Below are 18,568 nucleotides of genomic sequence, written 5' to 3'. Positions count from 1 at the left end.
AAATGCAATATTTGTTGGCAGAGTTGTCCTTGAAATAGAAAAGGATAAGACTCAGTCTACACTCCAGGCTCCACATTCTGGATGACTAAAGCCCGCTGAGCTGTCAGTCAGGATCTGGCAGGAGAGTCCTGTACTGGTCTGTCCGCTGCCAGATGTGAAACATATCGTATTCTCACTAGAAGCAGCGTATTATCTGAGCTGCGATGGGACAGAACATGCTGCTCAGTGCTGGGACTCTGATATTCCTGCTGAAGGCTGTCACCTGCCTCATCTCAGGTAGGTACTGGCTGATTGAACGTAGGTGAACTAAACCCAACGTACAAAATGATCCAATATGAAAAGTTATATTTTAATACCCTCAGACCTGTTTATGAAAGTTTCCATTGCAGAACTCAAAGCAAAAATGAGGCACATGAAACCCAAAAACCCAGTCCCCCTAAGCCTTTAATATCATGTTAGTGTCAATACGAATGTACTGTAGTAATATCAGAGTGGTCCTTTTAAGTCTACAAACAGTTTTTGCTGTGGACCTGGAGTATACACATAAGGACTCAGCCGTTTCCTAGTCTGGTTGGATGAGTTTGGTTCTAGTAGCTGGAAACCCCCCCTCCAAGCCTGAGGCACTGTATAATTGAGGTGGCTGGACCCTGCTCCCACTTCACACAGCTCTGCACCTAACAGTAGTGCATGCATAATTGGCCATGTATATTACAGGGATAGGAAGAGTTGGAGAGCACCCAAACACTGTCTAACATTGTAGCCACGCCCCCATGCATGCTGGTCACGCCCACTGGCAGCGTGGTGTGGAAACCGCTCTCTACAATACCTGCGTTTGCCCCTGCAGGGAGTGGGGGACAGGTGACGCAGTAACACCCCCTCCTGACTTACCACCCGACCTCCCCTCTGGATATTAGTCCCTGTTTATTCACCATTATTTAACGAGTGCCCTGAAATCCTACATTTCCCTCTGTCACCCTATGCGACATTTGAGTATAAACTCCACTCCCTAGAGGTGCCATCCACTGATCAGCTTCCACTCAGTTCTGTTTAAGTACAACTTGCCACATTTTGTGATTAGTTATTTTTTTTAATTTATGTCATATTAGAATAATGACCTTGAGAAAGGGAAAAGAACACAGACAATAATGGACACATTTAGAGTTCGGAGTAAATCCAGCCTAAAGGTGTAAATTTTGTACAAAAAACCTACAGGTTGTGCTGCAGGGGGGGTCAAAATTAGAGTCGAAGCCTCTTAGCTGTAAAATTAAAGCTGTCCAGTATTTGTGCGCTCCATAGGAAAGTAGGCAGTATATTTCCTGCTTTTATAAAAAAAAAAAAAACTTACATTTCCACTCCTTGTCCAATGTGTTTGAGCCAAAGACACAGAGGGCCTGAGTCATTAAGGCAAAAAAAGGAGCAAATCTCAGGGAAAAACCATGTTACAATGCAAGGGGTGCAAATGAGTTTATTATTTTGCACGTAAGTTAAATACTGTTCATGTAGCACACAAATAATTGATAGCTTCATGTTTACACTGAAATTTAAAGTTGACCTAGGACATGCCCCACCCCAGTTATAAATCTGTCCCCACATTTTAAAGTTACCTCCCCCTCCAATGCAATATGGTTTTGCCCAGGTGCAAAGTTACTCCTTTTTTATGCTTTGCTCTCCTTAATGACTCAGGCCGAACAAGTATAATCCATGTTATAAATTTGCTTCTTTGTGTGATTCGTAGATGACGTAGAAGACGTGAGGCTTGCAGGGGGATCGGATGAGTGTGAAGGTAGAGTGGAGGTAAAGATTCGGGGAGAGTGGGGCACGGTGTGTAACGATGACTGGAATCAGAAGAACTCGGAGGTGGTTTGCCGACAGCTGGGCTGTACCCGCGCCACAAAACACGCTGTCAAGGTGTCCTCATTTGGAGGAGGTTCTGGGAGCGTCTGGTTGACGGGAGTGACGTGCACAGGAGAAGAGACATCTCTGAGCGACTGTAAACATTCCATTGAGAAAGGAGACATCTGTGACCACAGATACGACGTTGGAGTGGTCTGTGCAGGTAAGAACTGCTGATAACACTATAAACCGAGGTGTAAGTAGATATTGGGCTAGATTTACTAAACGGCGGGTTTGAAAAAGTGGGGATGTTGCCTATAGCAACCAATCAGATTCTAGCTGTCATTTTGTAGAAGGTACTAAATAAATGAAAGCTAGAATCTGATTGGTTGCTATAGGCAACATCCCCACTTTTTCAAACCCGCAGCTTAGTAAATCTGGCCCATTGTCTGCTTAGAAGAATATAATATAGGGCAGCATGGTGACTCAGTGGTTAGCACTTCTGCCTCACAGCCCTGGTGTCATGAGTTTGATTCCCGACCATGGCCTTATCTGTGTGGTGTTTGTTCTCCCCGTGGTTGCGTGGGTTTCCTCTGGGTGCTCTGGTTACTTCCCACAAAAAATGTACATACTAGTAGATTAATTGGCTGCTATTAAATTGCCCTTATTCTATAACAGTGGAGGAACCTGAAAATATTCTTAAATGTCTTTGGAAGAACTATAAATGTTTACACCATATTCTATTACAAAGTTTTTAACGACATTTTTTAAACGTCGTTCTCTATTATACTAAAACAGGATAATTCTTGTAGTGTTAATTTGGAGCGCTGGTTCGGACGAGAAAACAATAACTACATAATGTGTAGCCTATAAATGTGAAGACATCATGTAGACCACACCTATTTTTACTCATTAGCATACGAAAAGGCATAAGTAGCGGGAAAATGGTGGCATATCATTATAGAATATTGAGTACAAGGAAGGACAGTCCTAAAGACAATATAGAATATATAACTTGCAGGTAACTTGCTCCTATGGGCTATTAAGGGTCCGGGAGTGTCAGAACCATCCAAACAAACAGAGAATCAGACACTTAGACAGGACCCTGTAGGGGTTATTTAGAGAGAGCAAGGAGTGGACTTCTCAAAGCTTCTAAAATGGAAAAGTGGAAGCGTTGTACATAGCAACCAATCAGATTCTAGCTATCAATTATCTAGTACATTATAGATAAAGACCACCGGAAATCTGATTGGTTGTTATGGGTAACACCTCTAAACGTCATTCGTTACAGTAAGGGGATGTGGGATGAATTGTTAAATATTTAAATTCCTTTTTTTTTATATATATATATATATATATATATATATATATGACTTGGGTCATGTCCCTAGCTTGCAGTACAATCAGATTTACGCTACGTCACAAGATCAACATAAAGGTTGAAATGAATGAAGGGGGCGGTCCTAAACTGACAGTAGGCGGGACTGTGAAGTGATGTCTACACTCCTTTCACTGTATGTACTACTATTTACACCCACAATCCAGTGAAGGGTCATATATGGCATATATATAATGTATATAATATATAAGTGTATATAATATGGTTGGAGAAAAGCACAATATAGCACAAAACTACATAGAGGACACATTTGCAGATTCTTAAATGTGCTGTTCGCCCTCATATTATTTAGTTAATAATTCAACCCTAGTGTTCCATATTTAGATTTAAACAACATTAAATCATTTAGTCTTTTATTTAATGTTCCTTTAAAGTTTCAAAACTACTTAAGATGTCACTTAGGACAACTCAATTCTGATAATGGGCATAATGGAGAAACATTTTTGTGTAAAGCCCCCCTATAGTTACAGTCTATGTGCTCCAGCTGCAGTGTGTACATGTGTCACTGACCTCTCCTATGTCTATTACCAGGTGAAAGAGAGGAGCTGAGACTGTCCGGGGGAAGCACGGAGTGCGAGGGGAGAGTGGAGGTGAGGCATAGAGGAGAATGGGGCACCGTCTGTGGTTTGGACTGGCATACCGACAACGCCGCCGTGGTCTGCAGACAGCTGGGCTGTAACCTCACCAACGACAGCCAGGCCCAGGCAGCTTCATTTGGAGCCGGATCGGGGAGAATTTGGCTTAGTCACGTGAAATGCGTCGGGAATGAGTCCGCTCTCTGGGACTGTAAGCATCGTATGTGGGGAATCAGCCGATGCAAACACCGAGACGACGCTGGAGTTATCTGCTCAGGTATAATTATATTATACGTGATATATTATGATATTATTCTGTGTTAGTATATTGTTGCATTGATTGACATGTGCTGATATTTAAGGTGTCTGTTGGGGTTAGAGGGTTACTCAATCCCTGTGCACAAGGATTTTAAGAGAGAATAAAGTTGGAAACAGCAATGTAGCAGTATGTGGACCCCTGTCCCCTCCATGTGGTCCTCTGTGGCTGGTTTATTTTATACACCGTATACTATCATGGCTTCTTCCCAATTAAAACACTTTTCCTATGCTGTTCCCTATCTCTGGATCTCCCTACCTCCAAGTGTAACCATCATCATGCTCCTGATCTCTGGATCTCCCTACCACCCAGTGTAACCATCATCATGCTCCCTATCTCTGGATCTCCCTACCTCCAGTGTAACCATCATCATGTTCCCTATCTCTGGATCTCCCTACCTCCCAGTGTAACCATTATCATGCTCCCTATCTCTGGATCTCCCTACCTCCAGTGTAACCGTTATAATGTTCCCTATCTCTGGATCTCCCTACCTCCAGTGTAACCATCATCATGCTCCCTATCTCTGGATCTCCCTACCTCCAGTGTAACCGTTATCATGCTCCCTATCTCTGGATCTCCCTACCTCCAGTGTAACCGTTATCATGTTCCCTATCTCTGGATCTCCCTACCTCCCAGTGTAACGTCATCATGTTCCCTATCTCTGGATCTCCCTACCTCCCAGTGTAACCGTTATCATGTTCCCTATCTCTGGATCTCCCTACCTCCAATGTAACCGTTACCATGCTCCCTATCTCTGGATCTCCCTACCTCTAGTGTAACCGTTATCATGCTCCCTATCTCTGGATCTCCCTACCTCCAGTGTAACCATCATCATGCTCCCTATCTCTGGATCTCCCTACCTCCAGTGTAACCATTATCATGTTCCCTATCTCTGGATCTCCCTACCTCCCAGTGTAACCGTTATCATGTTCCCTATCTCTGGATCTCCCTACCTCCAGTGTAACCGTTATCATGTTCCCTATCTCTGGATCTCCCTACCTCCGAGTGTAACGTCATCATGTTCCCTATCTCTGGATCTCCCTACCTCCCAGTGTAACCGTTATCATGTTCCCTATTTCTGGATCTCCCTACCTCCAATGTAACCGTTACCATGCTCCCTATCTCTGGATCTCCCTACCTCTAGTGTAACCGTTATCATGCTCCCTATCTCTGGATCTCCCTACCTCCAGTGTAACCGTTACCATGCTCCCTATATCTGGATCTCCCTACCTCCAGTGTAACCGTTACCATGTTCCCTATCTCTGGATCTCCCTACCTCCAATGTAACCGTTACCATGTTCCCTATCTCTGGATCTCCCTACCTCCAATGTAACCATTACCATGCTCCCTATCTCTGGATCTCCCTACCTCCAGTGTAACCATTATCAAGTTCCCTACACTTACTTAGTTAAGCAGTTAAGTAAACCCATGACCCCTGCTTAGTACATAGACCCCATTGGTCCAGGTTGATAAATGCAGTAAACATTTCTGTTTGTTTTTATATAAACCTGATTAGACTGTAAGCTCATTGGGCAAGACAATAATAATGCTTATTACGGCACTTCTATTAATGTACCATAATTGTATTTTGCTCTCTGTAATGTATTCTTGTACATTTGTAAAATATGTCATGGGACTATCTATATAGACATTTAAATAAACACATATGTTTAATAATAGATTTTGTGACCTCACATACTTTTTGGGTCTGGTATAGATATTGCTTAGCTTGCTTCCTAATGTGTATTACCTTTTTTAGATTTCTTTATTCAGAGGAAGAGTGACTTTACCGGATGCAGATTAAAACTACTACTGGTTCTGCCTCCTCAACTTCCCAATTTTAAAAAATTGGGATAACATTAGACACCCCCTTGATCCACCAATGTGTCATGGCCACGCCCACAATCTAATAGCCACTGCCTTTTTTTTGCCCACAAGACTCTCTGCTAAAGCTACGTGCCCCCTTTCATACATACTCCTGATGTGACCTGGGGCTAGATTTACTTAACTGCGGGTTTGAAAAAGTGGAGATGTTGCTATAGCAACCAATCAGATTCTAGCTGTCATTTTGTAGAATGTACTATATAAATGATAACTAGAATCGGATTGGTTGCTATAGGCAACATCCCCACTTTTTCAAACCCGCAGTTTAGTAAATATACCCCCTGGTCACTAACTTCTATCTCACATTTTTTTCATGTCCACTCTGGACTGAATATACATCAAAAGCCTCACTCCAAATATATTAATATTTATTCAATTACACAGTGCTGTACTGAGAATATTTGTCATTCACACCTTGCCCTGTCCCACAGTCTAAATTTCCTACTACATGCACACAACGAAACACAACCTACCCGCAAACACGGGGAGAACATACAAACTCCACACAGATACGGCCATGGTCGGGAATCGAACTCTTGTCTCCAGCGCTGTGAGGCAGAAGTGCTAACCACTGAGCCACAGTAAGCCTCACACCCCCAGTATTGTACAATATACAGTAATATCTCCCCATTTTCATTGGGATATACAGTAAGTCTCTCAAGGCAAGCTCAGTCTAACTCCTGTTCATTCTTGGAGCATTATTTAACCATGAAGCAGTCGCTTAAAGGCACAGGGGGGTAAATGTATCAAGCTCAGAGTTTTCCGGCGGGTTTGAAAAACCAATCAGATTCTAGCTATCATTTATTTAGTACATTCTACAAAATGACAGCTAGAATCTGATTGGTTGCTATAGGCAACATCTCCACTTTTCAAACTAGCCAGAAAACTCTCAGCTTGATACATTTATCCCCAGGGTGTCAATCAAGTAATCACTATAAATCTGATCCCCAGCATAGAATAGAATCATTACACCGCAATAGTGATAACAGTTAATGGAACTAATAACGTACCAAGTCTCCATCCCTATATGTTACCTGAGCTCAGAGCTGGCATAGGGGGCACATGTAAGGTGGTAGGCATGACAGGGAACTCATGAGACCAGATGGGAGAGACATAAGGGGGCAGACAAGTGGCCAATGTCAGAGGACACCCAGAAAGGCAAGTAACACAGGGGAAGTGTCTATGGACATAGGGGTGATGTGCTTGGTGTTAGTGTGTATGGTAGGTGTTATTAATAGTGAGGTTTTATGAAGTTGTATCGGATGATATTTGGCACCAGATCCCGGTGCTTTTACCCATACCTATATTTTAAAAAGCCAGGACGAGACAAAATAATCCCCTCCCACTATCCCCCCAAACTCATCCCAGATACACCCAACCATGCCCACATAGTGAAGCCATCTACTTTCCTTCTACTTCTCAAAATTTAGATTCACGAAATAAGGATAAAATAAGACATAAGACACACCCCATGTTCCGCCCAAACCACGCCCACAAACGGGCAAATCTGTGTAAAACCCCACCCACTTTTTGTTAAGCCCCGCTCCTTTTTCAACTCACAAATCGGGATGTCCTGACAAAATTGGGACAGCTGGGTGGTATGACTCTGTGAGAGGCTCCTTTCAGTGTTCTAAAATCAGGACAACATATTGGGAGATATGTTTTAGCCCCTGATCAATATGCTACATAGCTGCATAAATCCCATATTATAATGTATATTTAATATGTTTGGTTCCCACAGGTGGCCCACAGGAGCTCAGACTCGTGGGAGGAGCTACGGAGTGCGAGGGGAGACTGGAGGTGAGGTACCAGGGGCAGTGGGGCACGGTGTGTGGTGAATTCTGGGACGCGACCGACGCAGCAGTGGTGTGTCGCCATGTGGGCTGTAGCGCCTCGTTTGGAGACACCGCACAGATCAAGGCGACTTCGTTTGGACCTGGCACTGAGAGAATCTGGTTCAGTGATGTCAAGTGCACCGGAAAAGAGCCCAGCCTCTGGCAATGCAAACACCAGATGTGGGGGAATCCATTCTGCGAGCACGCGCAGGATGTAGGCGTCATCTGTGCAGGCAAGGGTTAATTGTTTCTGCGTTCTCTGTGCTTAGACTGTTTCTTTCTTTCTGACCGTTTAACTTGTGTCTCTCCAGCTGTTGTGGAACTGGGTTATGCTGCATAGGCAAACCGAGGGTGTGGTTTCCTAGTGCCTGGAAACCCCCCTCCAAGCCTGGAGCACTGTATAATTGAGGTGGCTGGACCCTGCCTCCACTTCACACAGCTCTGTTTGAAAAGGGAGAGCTGCGTGCACCTAACAGTAGTGCATGCAGCATTGCCCATGTATATTATAGGGATAGGAAGAGTTGGAGAGCAGCCAAGCACTGTGTAATATTATAGCCACGCCCCCATGCAGGCTGGTCACGCCCCACTGGTGGCGTGATGGGGGAAACCCCCCCTCTACAAATCCTGCGTTTGCCCCTGTGCTGGTCCTTGTAGTTCCAGAACAATGCAAGCTATCAATTCACATAGAACTAGAGACCTCACTGAGGCATGAGGCACCTCATGAGCAGACATAAGAGGTACCAGGGGAGAACACAGTGGCCATATATGATTCTGCTATTGTCATTTATTCAGGTAATTATCTAACCTTTTCCTTGTTGGTCTTCTCTATTTCCTACCTAGTGCCAGTGAGTTTGGAATAGATAAGGTGTAGATAATCTCACCGGGCATTATAGAAAATGGGAAGAGGATCACGGGGGGGGGTTGGTGGGTCTTGTGCTCTCCCCTGCGTTGATTAACCCTAGGTCGCACAAGCACTGTAAATACTCTGGGTCAAAACCCGAATTTGTAAATGAAACAGAGTCATCGCCAGTACAACCTCTTATCGGATGCGCTGTCCCGCCATGACTTTTAGGATAAACCGCCACAGTACTTTATCCCTATTGGTGCAAAAAAACAGTGATGAGGGATGATAATGTACATGCTATTTTTGTGGTGGGTCATAAATAGACCTCTTAAGGTCATTCCTTATTTTGCTCCCAGAGATTGAAACGTGCAAATGTTCCAGATGTGTGAGACTCTCACTGTTTTCCCAACAATTTTGGGCAGTCTCCTCTTTCACAACCCTGCCAGAACTCCTCATTCTCCAGAACATATTTCAAATATGCTGTTTATGTAGATACCAAATCTCATCTAGTGCTGGGCTGTCTGTTTACTCCGACTAGAAGCAGTGTGCACTGTGAAATCTGTTTGTTTGAATTATTGTGGAAAAATGACAACATATACAAATAATCGACTTTAACTTTTAGAAGTTATCATTTTAAAGTTGGAGAAAACTACATAGATCAAAGTGACGCAGCATAAGATATGAATCATTCTGAAATATTGTGTGAAAATTGTTCAATTCACCCAAAGGTCAATGAGTCAATTTTCTACATTTTGGTTTTTCGCATTAATTCTTCCAAGAATATAACAAAACACAGCTTGATATCTTTCAAACATCTAGTACAAATTGAAAAAATATGGAATTAAAATTTCACAAGTGAAGTTATTTAGAGAAAAGACGTGTCATTGGGGTGCATATTTTAATGCCCATCTGACTTCTGAAACCCTTTCATGTGGCTGCTGAAGGACATTGCACTATTTATTAATAAAATAATCTGTTATTGTCGCAATTTGTCAAGAAAATAATGGCCATGGGTCTTTGCCAAGTCTCAGGGAATCTGCAAATGCATGACCCGGCTAGCCAGCTATGTTCAGCCACAACGCTTGTTAAACACTCCCCCAAAACCCCGACCCCAGCCCCAAACATGAAGAAGCTATCACCAGTGAAATCACGGGGAAGTTAAGGTATAGAGTGATGTACTATCGCCAGCGAAAACACCCATTTTTGTCCGCAATAGCGTTTTCTTTAATAAATATATCCCAATAGCTTAAAAAAACACATATAACAAGATATATACAGGACAGCATTACACTACGACTGTGGGAACCTTAGGCTTTCAGCAGGATTTGAGAAAGCTATAGGAGATAAATGTATAAAGTTATATTAGGTTGAGAATGTTTCTGTATTGGCTGCAGCTGTAATAATATTGTTCATAGTAAAGGTCTTGACCAACAACCTGTTTGTGGATTCTAGAAACCAGGCCAGTGTGTTCTTCACCTAGACCAGACCCTATTTCCTTTACATCACAAAGTACTTACTGACATTCATTTGCCCCAGGACTTGTGCACCAGCCCAAGGTGCTCACTACTAGGGATGCTTTGAACCACAGTAACTGTGGAAGTAGTGTAGTCACAACTCTTGAATGAGGTTTGGAGCCACCAAAATGTCCAAGGATCTGCAGAATGGGTGGATAGTGCTCACCTAAACTTTATCTATTTTTTAAACTTTGAGCTAACCTCTTTCTAAATTCTCTTGACCAAAACATTGACGGTGCAGAGTAGGGAGCATCCTAGTTCAGCCAAGTACCTCTGAGACCCACCATAGGCACAAGGAAAATTCTACGCTCATGTCAAAGCTTGGCCCATGTTTTCGATACTGTTGACACCTCACCAATCCATGTATCTTCTGTTTGTTTACAGGAGAACCAGAGGAGCTCAAACTCGTTGGTGGGAGGAATGAGTGTGAAGGAAGAGTGATGGTGAAGCATCGGGGAGAGTGGGGCACCGTATGTGGATATTACTGGGGTGTCAAAGAAGCCAACGTGGTTTGTAGACAACTGGGTTGCGGCAGCTTACGTAAACACAGTATGGAGGCGAAGGTCACCAGCTTTGGAGCTGGTTCTGGGAGGATTTGGTTAAACCACGTGAGATGTACAGGAGAAGAGTCAGCTCTGTGGGAGTGTGACCATCGAATGTGGGGAGTCAATAGCTGTGGACATAGGAGTGATGTTGGGGTGACCTGTGAGGAAAGAAACATGGGTATGTGTCAATAAAGGGGACAAGAGCTAAATTATGGAAGAGATTATGGAACATTAGTACAATTTCTAGTGAATCAGTATTCTCTCTCTCTCTCTCTCTCTCGTTTAACTCTTTCACACCCACAGCTGTGTGTCCAGTTTGCACCTCAGGTAGCCACACCCTTTTTCACATTTAAGAGCTAGGTCGGTTTTGTCAAAGATAGCTTTTTTTCTTTACATATTATAACTTTTGTATTTTTTGTGGGAAACAATTAGGGCTTTCTTTTAGTATCACAGTTTGGGTTTTTCTGAGGGGGGAGGTTCCACATTTTTTAATTGAAGTCCAAACATTTACGAAAGGAAAATAATAAAGGAACAGTTGTCACACAAAATTATCAAGACAACAGGAGAACCAGAATGATTATTAGCGAGGTACCAATCAGAAAGATGTACAATAACACAGGTGTCTGTTACAAAAATTGTACTATACATAAATTGTAATAAAAAAAAATTAAAGATTGATGTTGACATCAGGTACAATATAGCAATTCTCAGTATAATTTTGTTTGGTAAATATCTTTTTCATTTATGGAAAAAAAAATTAAAGATACTACAATTTCCCCTCATTTTTCCTCTCAGACACTTTTACACAATAAGTTCATCCCAGAAAATGACCTAAAATTGTATACTGAAACTGTCACAACTATAAGAATAACAAATATGTGTACTACAGTTTGGGACCTGTGTGTTTGGTCTATACAAAAGTTTGCATATACATTGTTCTGTTTGTGCTGTTTAAGGTTTTAATCTTATTTTCCCCTATAGGGCACACCTGTTTATTTCTTTTCAGTGTTGACATAATAGCATGTCTCAGCATGCTATATCCTAGGCTTGAATGTCAGAGATTTCTAAAGCCTATGTTATAGCATGTTAACACATGCTCTAAAACCAGATATGCTATGACAGAGCTTTTCTGTGTATATTTACTAAACTTCCCCTCTCTCCTTCCTCTCTCTCTCTATCCCTCTCTCCTCCAACTTTCCCTCTCTCTCCTTCCACTCACTCTCATTAACGCTCTCTCACCCCTCCATCTCTCTCTTCTCACTCCTTCCCTCTCTTCCTTTCCTTATCTCTCTCTCTTATCTCCTCTCTCCAACCCCTCCCTCTCTCTCTTTATTTCCTCCCTCCATCTCTTTCGCCTCTTATTCTCTCCCTCTCCTCTTCCTTTCCTCCTCTGTCCAACCCATCCATGTCTTCCCTCCTTCTCTTTATCTCCTCCCTCTAACTCTCTCTATCCTCTCGCTCACCCTTCCGTGTCTCCCTCTCCTCTCTTCCTCTCCCTTATCTCCTCTCTCTAGCTCTCTCACCCTCTCTTACTCTCTACCTCCATAGGTCTGAGCAGTGACTTCAGGATAGCAAATGGCAGCCGGCCTTGCTCGGGAAGGGTAGAGATGCTCTCTGCTGGCAAATGGGGGTCTCTGTGCAGAGCGCACTGGGATCTACGAGCTGCCAACGTGTTGTGCAGCCAGTTACACTGTGGCACCGCTGTGTCAGTCCCCAGTGGAGGATACTTTGGGAAGAATGACCAGGTCTGGACTGATGAGTTTCATTGTAAAGGCACTGAGACTAATCTCAGGGAGTGCACAAACTCTGCCCTAGGTAATAGTAAGTGCCCACACTGGGAGACAGCAGGTGTAATATGTTCAGGTAAGTGGACTATCTTAGTCTTTTAAAAAAAAATAAAAAAAATCTCAAAATATAGATACAGTTGCAGCTAATTTAGGAACCACAGTTATTACATGCTGTTATAGACCGGTGTGTTTACAGGGGGAGTACATATGCATATAATCCACCAAAGGATGCTAAGAAGCTAATTAAACACAACTGCAGTACCATTTCTGACCACCATGACACAGCGGAGTCCAGGTTATATTACTATTAATCTTGGGCACAATTCATACATACCATTAATTATATGTATGCTATGCATATATCAATCATATCAGTGCTGCCCAAAATATCCATTGTTACCTCTGTGATAATTCCCATTTGCTAAGGCCTGCCTTTTCTAGAACTTCAATAACTAGACTACAATAATGTCTTTAATTTGTTATGTTGTTGGCTATGAGACAGTTATAAATGACATCAGTATTCAACATTAAGAACTCTGTGATAACAGAAAGTACCCTGCTCTGTCTAACAATACTAAAAGATAACTCCACTCAAAACAAAAAATTACGTTTTGTGGCAAATTTATGTGAGACCATCTCACTTTTGCGGGCTTCCCCAATCCTCTGATCGGACAGGCTCCATGACAGAACGCCAGGCAACTAATATTTTTTACAATGACCCCACTACAAGTAGTAAAAACATTGGATACCGAGGGTGAGATGCTCACCCCATGCCGATGTTTGTAATGGTTATTTCTCCAGGCGTAAAAGCCAAGAGAAGTTGGAATGCACACAGGCTGTATTAGGCAGTTGTTGGTGCAGCTGATTGGATGAGCCATGACAGTCGACCCATCAGCTTCCTTGACAACTGTTGGATGTGTACATTCTATTTCTCCAGGCTACTATACCTAGATAAATTAGTATAGATGAGCACCTCCTAGACCACCTTCATTACATTATCAGTTACTTGGAGCTTTGTTTTAAAGCATCTGAACTCATCTGTGACTTGTATATTGCTCCTTTATATTCTACTGTAGATGGTAATATTTCAACTTTGACCGTCATTTTCTTTATTTATCACCAATATATCCCAGGCAAGTTAGAGTCTCTTCGGCTGGTCGATGGACCTAGTCACTGTGAAGGGAGGTTGGAAGTCCAGCAAAATGACATCTGGGGCAGAGTCACAGACCATCGTTGGGACATTAAGGATGCTCGAGTGGTCTGCAGAGAACTACACTGCGGTGAGGCCTTGGCTTCATTCACTCTTAAGGAACCAGAAGGTGGCAGCGTGTTGTGGAACAGCCTCAACTGTGAAGGAAATGAAAGCCACGTAGAGGATTGTTCGAAAACCCAACTCAACTCTTCAGATGACTCCACAGACTCCGAGACAGATGTTGGAGTAATTTGCTCAGGTTGAGATGGCCCTCAATGTTTAAATCATCCCGTTCGCTCTCTTCCATAAATGGAACCAAGATTATGAGAATCGTAGCTTCCCTTGATGCCAAATCTGTTTTTGGAAGCCCAAGAGTTTGTTTTGTCGGTAATTTAATTATCAAAACCAAAACTTACATCATACGGTACAATACTGTGAAAGCATACCATAATGGATAGAAGGTGACAGGGGCAAATTAAAATATACCATGGGTGTCGTTGAAGCCATTGACTTTGTTCTGTACCCGATCTCTCATTGGAACACTCATAATCCTTTAAACATTAAACCCCCAGAAATTGCAATAACAAGAGCACTCCCCCACATTCGTTAGAATGGGTATTTAAAATATACCATACACACTGTGGAGGCAGACGTTTTGTGGGCTGATCCTATATTCGTGAGAATGCAGCCAATCAGCTCACTAGGAACCAATGACATTAATAAACTACCAGAGACAGCCGTTATGGTTTTCTGTCGCCACCGGCAGCCTATATAGTCCCGGACAGCTGTTTGCAATTCAGTAAGGGATGTAAATTATGCTGCTGTGGGTGGGTTAGTGTACCCTGCTTGTCCTCCTAAAGAACCCATGATTGTACTTGTATTGATCAAAAATATATGTACATGTTTTATAAATATGGAATGGGGCTGATTTAAGGACCAGAGACCTGGTCACAGCAAAAGGTGACTAGTGGTGCAAAATAACTAAATTTGGGGTCTGACATTCATAAAAGAGCAGCCTCTCAACTCAGTGATGTCACAGGTCCCTCGTGAAGACAATTGGCTGCATCCTCATGAAGATTGGATAAGCCCGAGTCGGGACCCCAAGTGTGACCTCAGGATTTGACTTTCATGGACCAGGATAGTCAGCTATAGACTATAAGTAACCTTACTCTGTGGCAGCTACAGTTTAATGTCAAAAAATGTAAAATCATGCACTTGGGTCTCAAAACCTTAAAGGCTAAATACAGTATTAACGGCATAATAATGGAAACTACTGAGGAGTCACTATTTCAGGTGCGTTAATGGCAGGTAAGCACGGAAAAAGGCAAGTCAGATGCTTTGTTGCATACAGACAGGGTTCAGTAGCAGAAAGAAAGAAGTAATCATGTCACTGTATAGGTCATTGTTACGGCCTCATCTAGAATACTGTGTTCAGTTCTGGAGGCCATATCTCCAGAAGGATATAAATACATTAGAGACTGTACGAAGAAGGGAAACTAAAATGGTGCATAGCCTACAGCACAACACTTACCTGGAAATACTAAAAGATCTTAATATGTAGAAGAGAGAAGTGAAAGGGGGGACGTGATAGAAACTTTAAAATATATCAAGAGCTATAATAAGGTACAGGAGGGAAACATTCTTCAAAGGAAAAGGAAGTATTAGAACACGAGGACATGTACTGACACTGGGGGGAAGTAGGTTCAGCGGAAATGTGAGGAAAAACTACTTCCCAAAAAGGGTAGTAGATAAGTGGAATAGCCTCCTATCAGAGGGGGTAGAGGCTAATACAGTAGAGCAATTTAAACATGCTTGGGATATATATATAAAAATATCATTTCAAAGAACTAAGGACCAAATAGGGTGTGTGGTTACTATAGGTTAACAAAATGGGCAGATTAGATGGGCCAAGTGGTTCTTATCTACGTCCAATTGTATGTTTCTATGTAACTAAAGTAATTCTTGTCTTAATTTTGGTTCCTATTTCTTTAAATGCATTTTGTAATGAACAGTACTGTAGAACACACTCAGGAAGCTCTCACACGTTTCCTTCCACCATTACAGAAGGTACAAGTGTGCGGCTGGTGGAGAGCCCTGGCCGGTGTGCCGGAACGGTGCAGATGTATCACCGCGGAGAGTGGGCGACGATCAGAGGCGATACGTGGAATAAAGCCAACGCTGACGTAGTCTGCAGACAACTGCGCTGTGGCCACGCCGTTAACACAACCACCGTGCCCGCACACGGAACTGTGGTCATCTTGCCCGATAGTTTAAAATGTACAGGGAACGAAAAAACCTTACGGGAGTGTCTTCTTGGCCCACTGGGACATCCTGACTCTGGAGACAAGGAAGCTGCAAGAGTTGTGTGCTCAGGTACAAAAAACATACATTTCCTGTATTTGTTATAAACTATGCGGCCTAGTCCAATGCTAGGCTACATCGGGAGGGGAATTATTTGCAGATAGACAGATCTGGTGCTACCACTATAGAGGTCATTGATAAGACCACAGCTACAACACTGAGGTCATAGCTCCAGCAGGACAAACTGGAGAGAACATAGAGAAAAGCAACTAAAATGGTGCATGGTCTACATCAGAAATCATACTATTATTGTTTATTTATATAGCGTCAATTATATTACGCAGCAATGTACAGAGAACATGGAGTCATTCACTTTCGCACCATTTAAGCTTACATTATAACTTCCATACCCCACAGACACACAAACACACATTATATTGTTAAGGCTTTTACATAGGTACAGGAGAGAAACATTCAACAGAGGAAGAGAAGTATTAGAGGACATGCACTAAAACTGGAGGCTAGAAGGTTAAGTCTGAGAAATAATTACTTTACTGGAAGGGAATTTGATAGGTGAAGCAGCTGCCAACAGAGGTAACAGAGGATAATAGGGTATGGGAACTTAAACATGGGAGATAGAAATAGACGATCCTGGAGTAAAATCTAAAATTAATGTTTCCAGCTTATATTCATTTTATCCATAAACTTTTTTTTTCCTGCTTAAACGAAGAATGAATAATATAAAATTTTCAGTTTACTTAGAAACAAAAATAAAAAGTATCTTTTTTTTAGAATTAAGTAACATTTTATGATGAACCGTGATTAGGGAAACCTAGACTTTATCAGACAATGACACAACAGATACCCTGGATAGAATTATGTGAATAACGTATACCTTGCAGAGTTATCCACCGTGACCAATCAGCAACGTGATTCTTGTTGCAGAATTCACAGACCTCCGCCTGGTGGGTGGAGATAACGAATGTGAAGGACGACTGGAGATTTACTATAACGGAAGCTGGGGATCTGTCTGCAATAACTCAATGACGAGTCGATCCCTCTCTGTTACATGCAAGCAGCTGGGTTGTGGATTACACGGGCACCATAAAATTGCTAACAAATATGGCATTGAGGCCGCCAACTCTTGGCTGGACTTTATTGATTGTCGGAGTACTGACAGGTCTCTCAGTGAATGTCCCTCTGCTCCATGGGGATCAATCATCTGTGATAGGACGGAGGTGGCTATAATTCAGTGTGAACGTTCTGATAGGTCCACCTAATGTGCTACATATTCAGGTCTGTTCTTTATTGGATTGTAATTGTGTTTAAAATAACCTTTTATTGACTAGAGGGGGTGTTGTCCCCTAATAAGTACACGTAGGGGTAAGGGGCACTGATTGAACTCCATAGAATAGCAATCCTCTCTCACCGCACGGTGATCAGGTGGCCGTTCCAACCTTTAGGTAACAAGAGGTGCTGGGGGGAGGCTATCTGCCCCCATTTTAATTGCATGAGGCAGCTGGTAAGATATCGTTCATTCTCGCCATGTGTCAATTTAAATTAACAATTTTATTTTCCGCTAATCCCAATACATTCGCCACCATTCCTTTAAGTCAGATTGATTTTAGTGTTCTTTTGATTGTATCAGTGGTATATAGTATTTTGTTTTGAAAAAAAAAAAAAATATTAATATGATTGCACCCATTTAAAAAAAAAAAAAAAAAAAGTCACAAAGTGCAAAATGTAGTCATTGTATGTACTGCAATAAAATGTTCCATAAATATAGTTATACGTTGATATTTAAGTGTATTTTTTTTTGTCTTTATGGACCCAAATTACATCATTCCAAACACAAACACCTCACACTCCAATTGCCTCTTTTTCAGGTTTCTTATTACTAGAAATCAAACTAACTGGTTCTTAACAAATAAACATCCTAAAATCCCAAATGTAAAACACAACAAGCAAACCAAATGGAACTCTAGAAAGGTCGCAAAAACTGATGCGCAATGCGTTAAGTGCGCTTCGTGTGTACATATGGGCACGCCCACATTGCGCATTTTGGAGCTGCCCTTGTGTCAAGCCCCACCCACATCCGCTATCACAGTAGCAGGGGCAGGGGCAGGATGATGAGAGTTGGGCCATTGCTCTTCTGCCACTAGATTTCACCCACCTCCTGTATCGTCTAATACTCATAGAAGAGCGGAGGCCAATACAGACTGTCAGAGGGGCCGACGTCCCAGACATTGTACTTTATCATTACGTTTGTGGAGGACGGATGTACCTTTTAGACTGTTTATCATGATCATGTCTAATGAATACTTTTACTACATTGATCTTCTGCACCCGAGTTCTATATAGTAGGAGGAAATAATGTTCATTACAGGCAACACACACACAAACACACACACACACACACACACCTTTCAGCCTCATTACATTTTAACACCAGGGTATGCTCGGTCACTGGGTTGGGACAGAGATATGAAACTCATTTCATACAAAACAACAACATAAACCCAAGTAACAGAATGAGATTACAG

At 42.3% G+C, this 18,568-nt stretch overlaps 1 protein-coding gene across 1 annotated transcript; it reads left to right on the top strand.

Annotated features, from left to right (window-relative positions):
- The first annotated feature begins 83 nt into the window (after positions 1–83).
- Positions 84–17,640, top strand: LOC142097357 (scavenger receptor cysteine-rich type 1 protein M130-like). Its single transcript, XM_075179115.1, has 9 exons — positions 84–276; positions 1,736–2,056; positions 3,764–4,084; positions 7,749–8,075; positions 10,585–10,923; positions 12,294–12,608; positions 13,666–13,983; positions 15,789–16,097; positions 16,971–17,640. Exons 1-9 carry the CDS (start codon positions 204–206, stop codon positions 17,303–17,305), a joined length of 2,658 nt encoding a protein of 885 aa, XP_075035216.1. The 5' UTR covers positions 84–203; the 3' UTR covers positions 17,306–17,640.
- The last annotated feature ends 928 nt before the right edge of the window (positions 17,641–18,568 follow it).

Source organism: Mixophyes fleayi, chromosome 7 (genome assembly GCF_038048845.1).
Source record: "Mixophyes fleayi isolate aMixFle1 chromosome 7, aMixFle1.hap1, whole genome shotgun sequence".
NCBI lineage: Eukaryota > Metazoa > Chordata > Amphibia > Anura > Limnodynastidae > Mixophyes > Mixophyes fleayi.
Note: the sequence above shows the minus strand (reverse complement) of the source record. Positions and strands in the feature narration are given on the sequence as shown.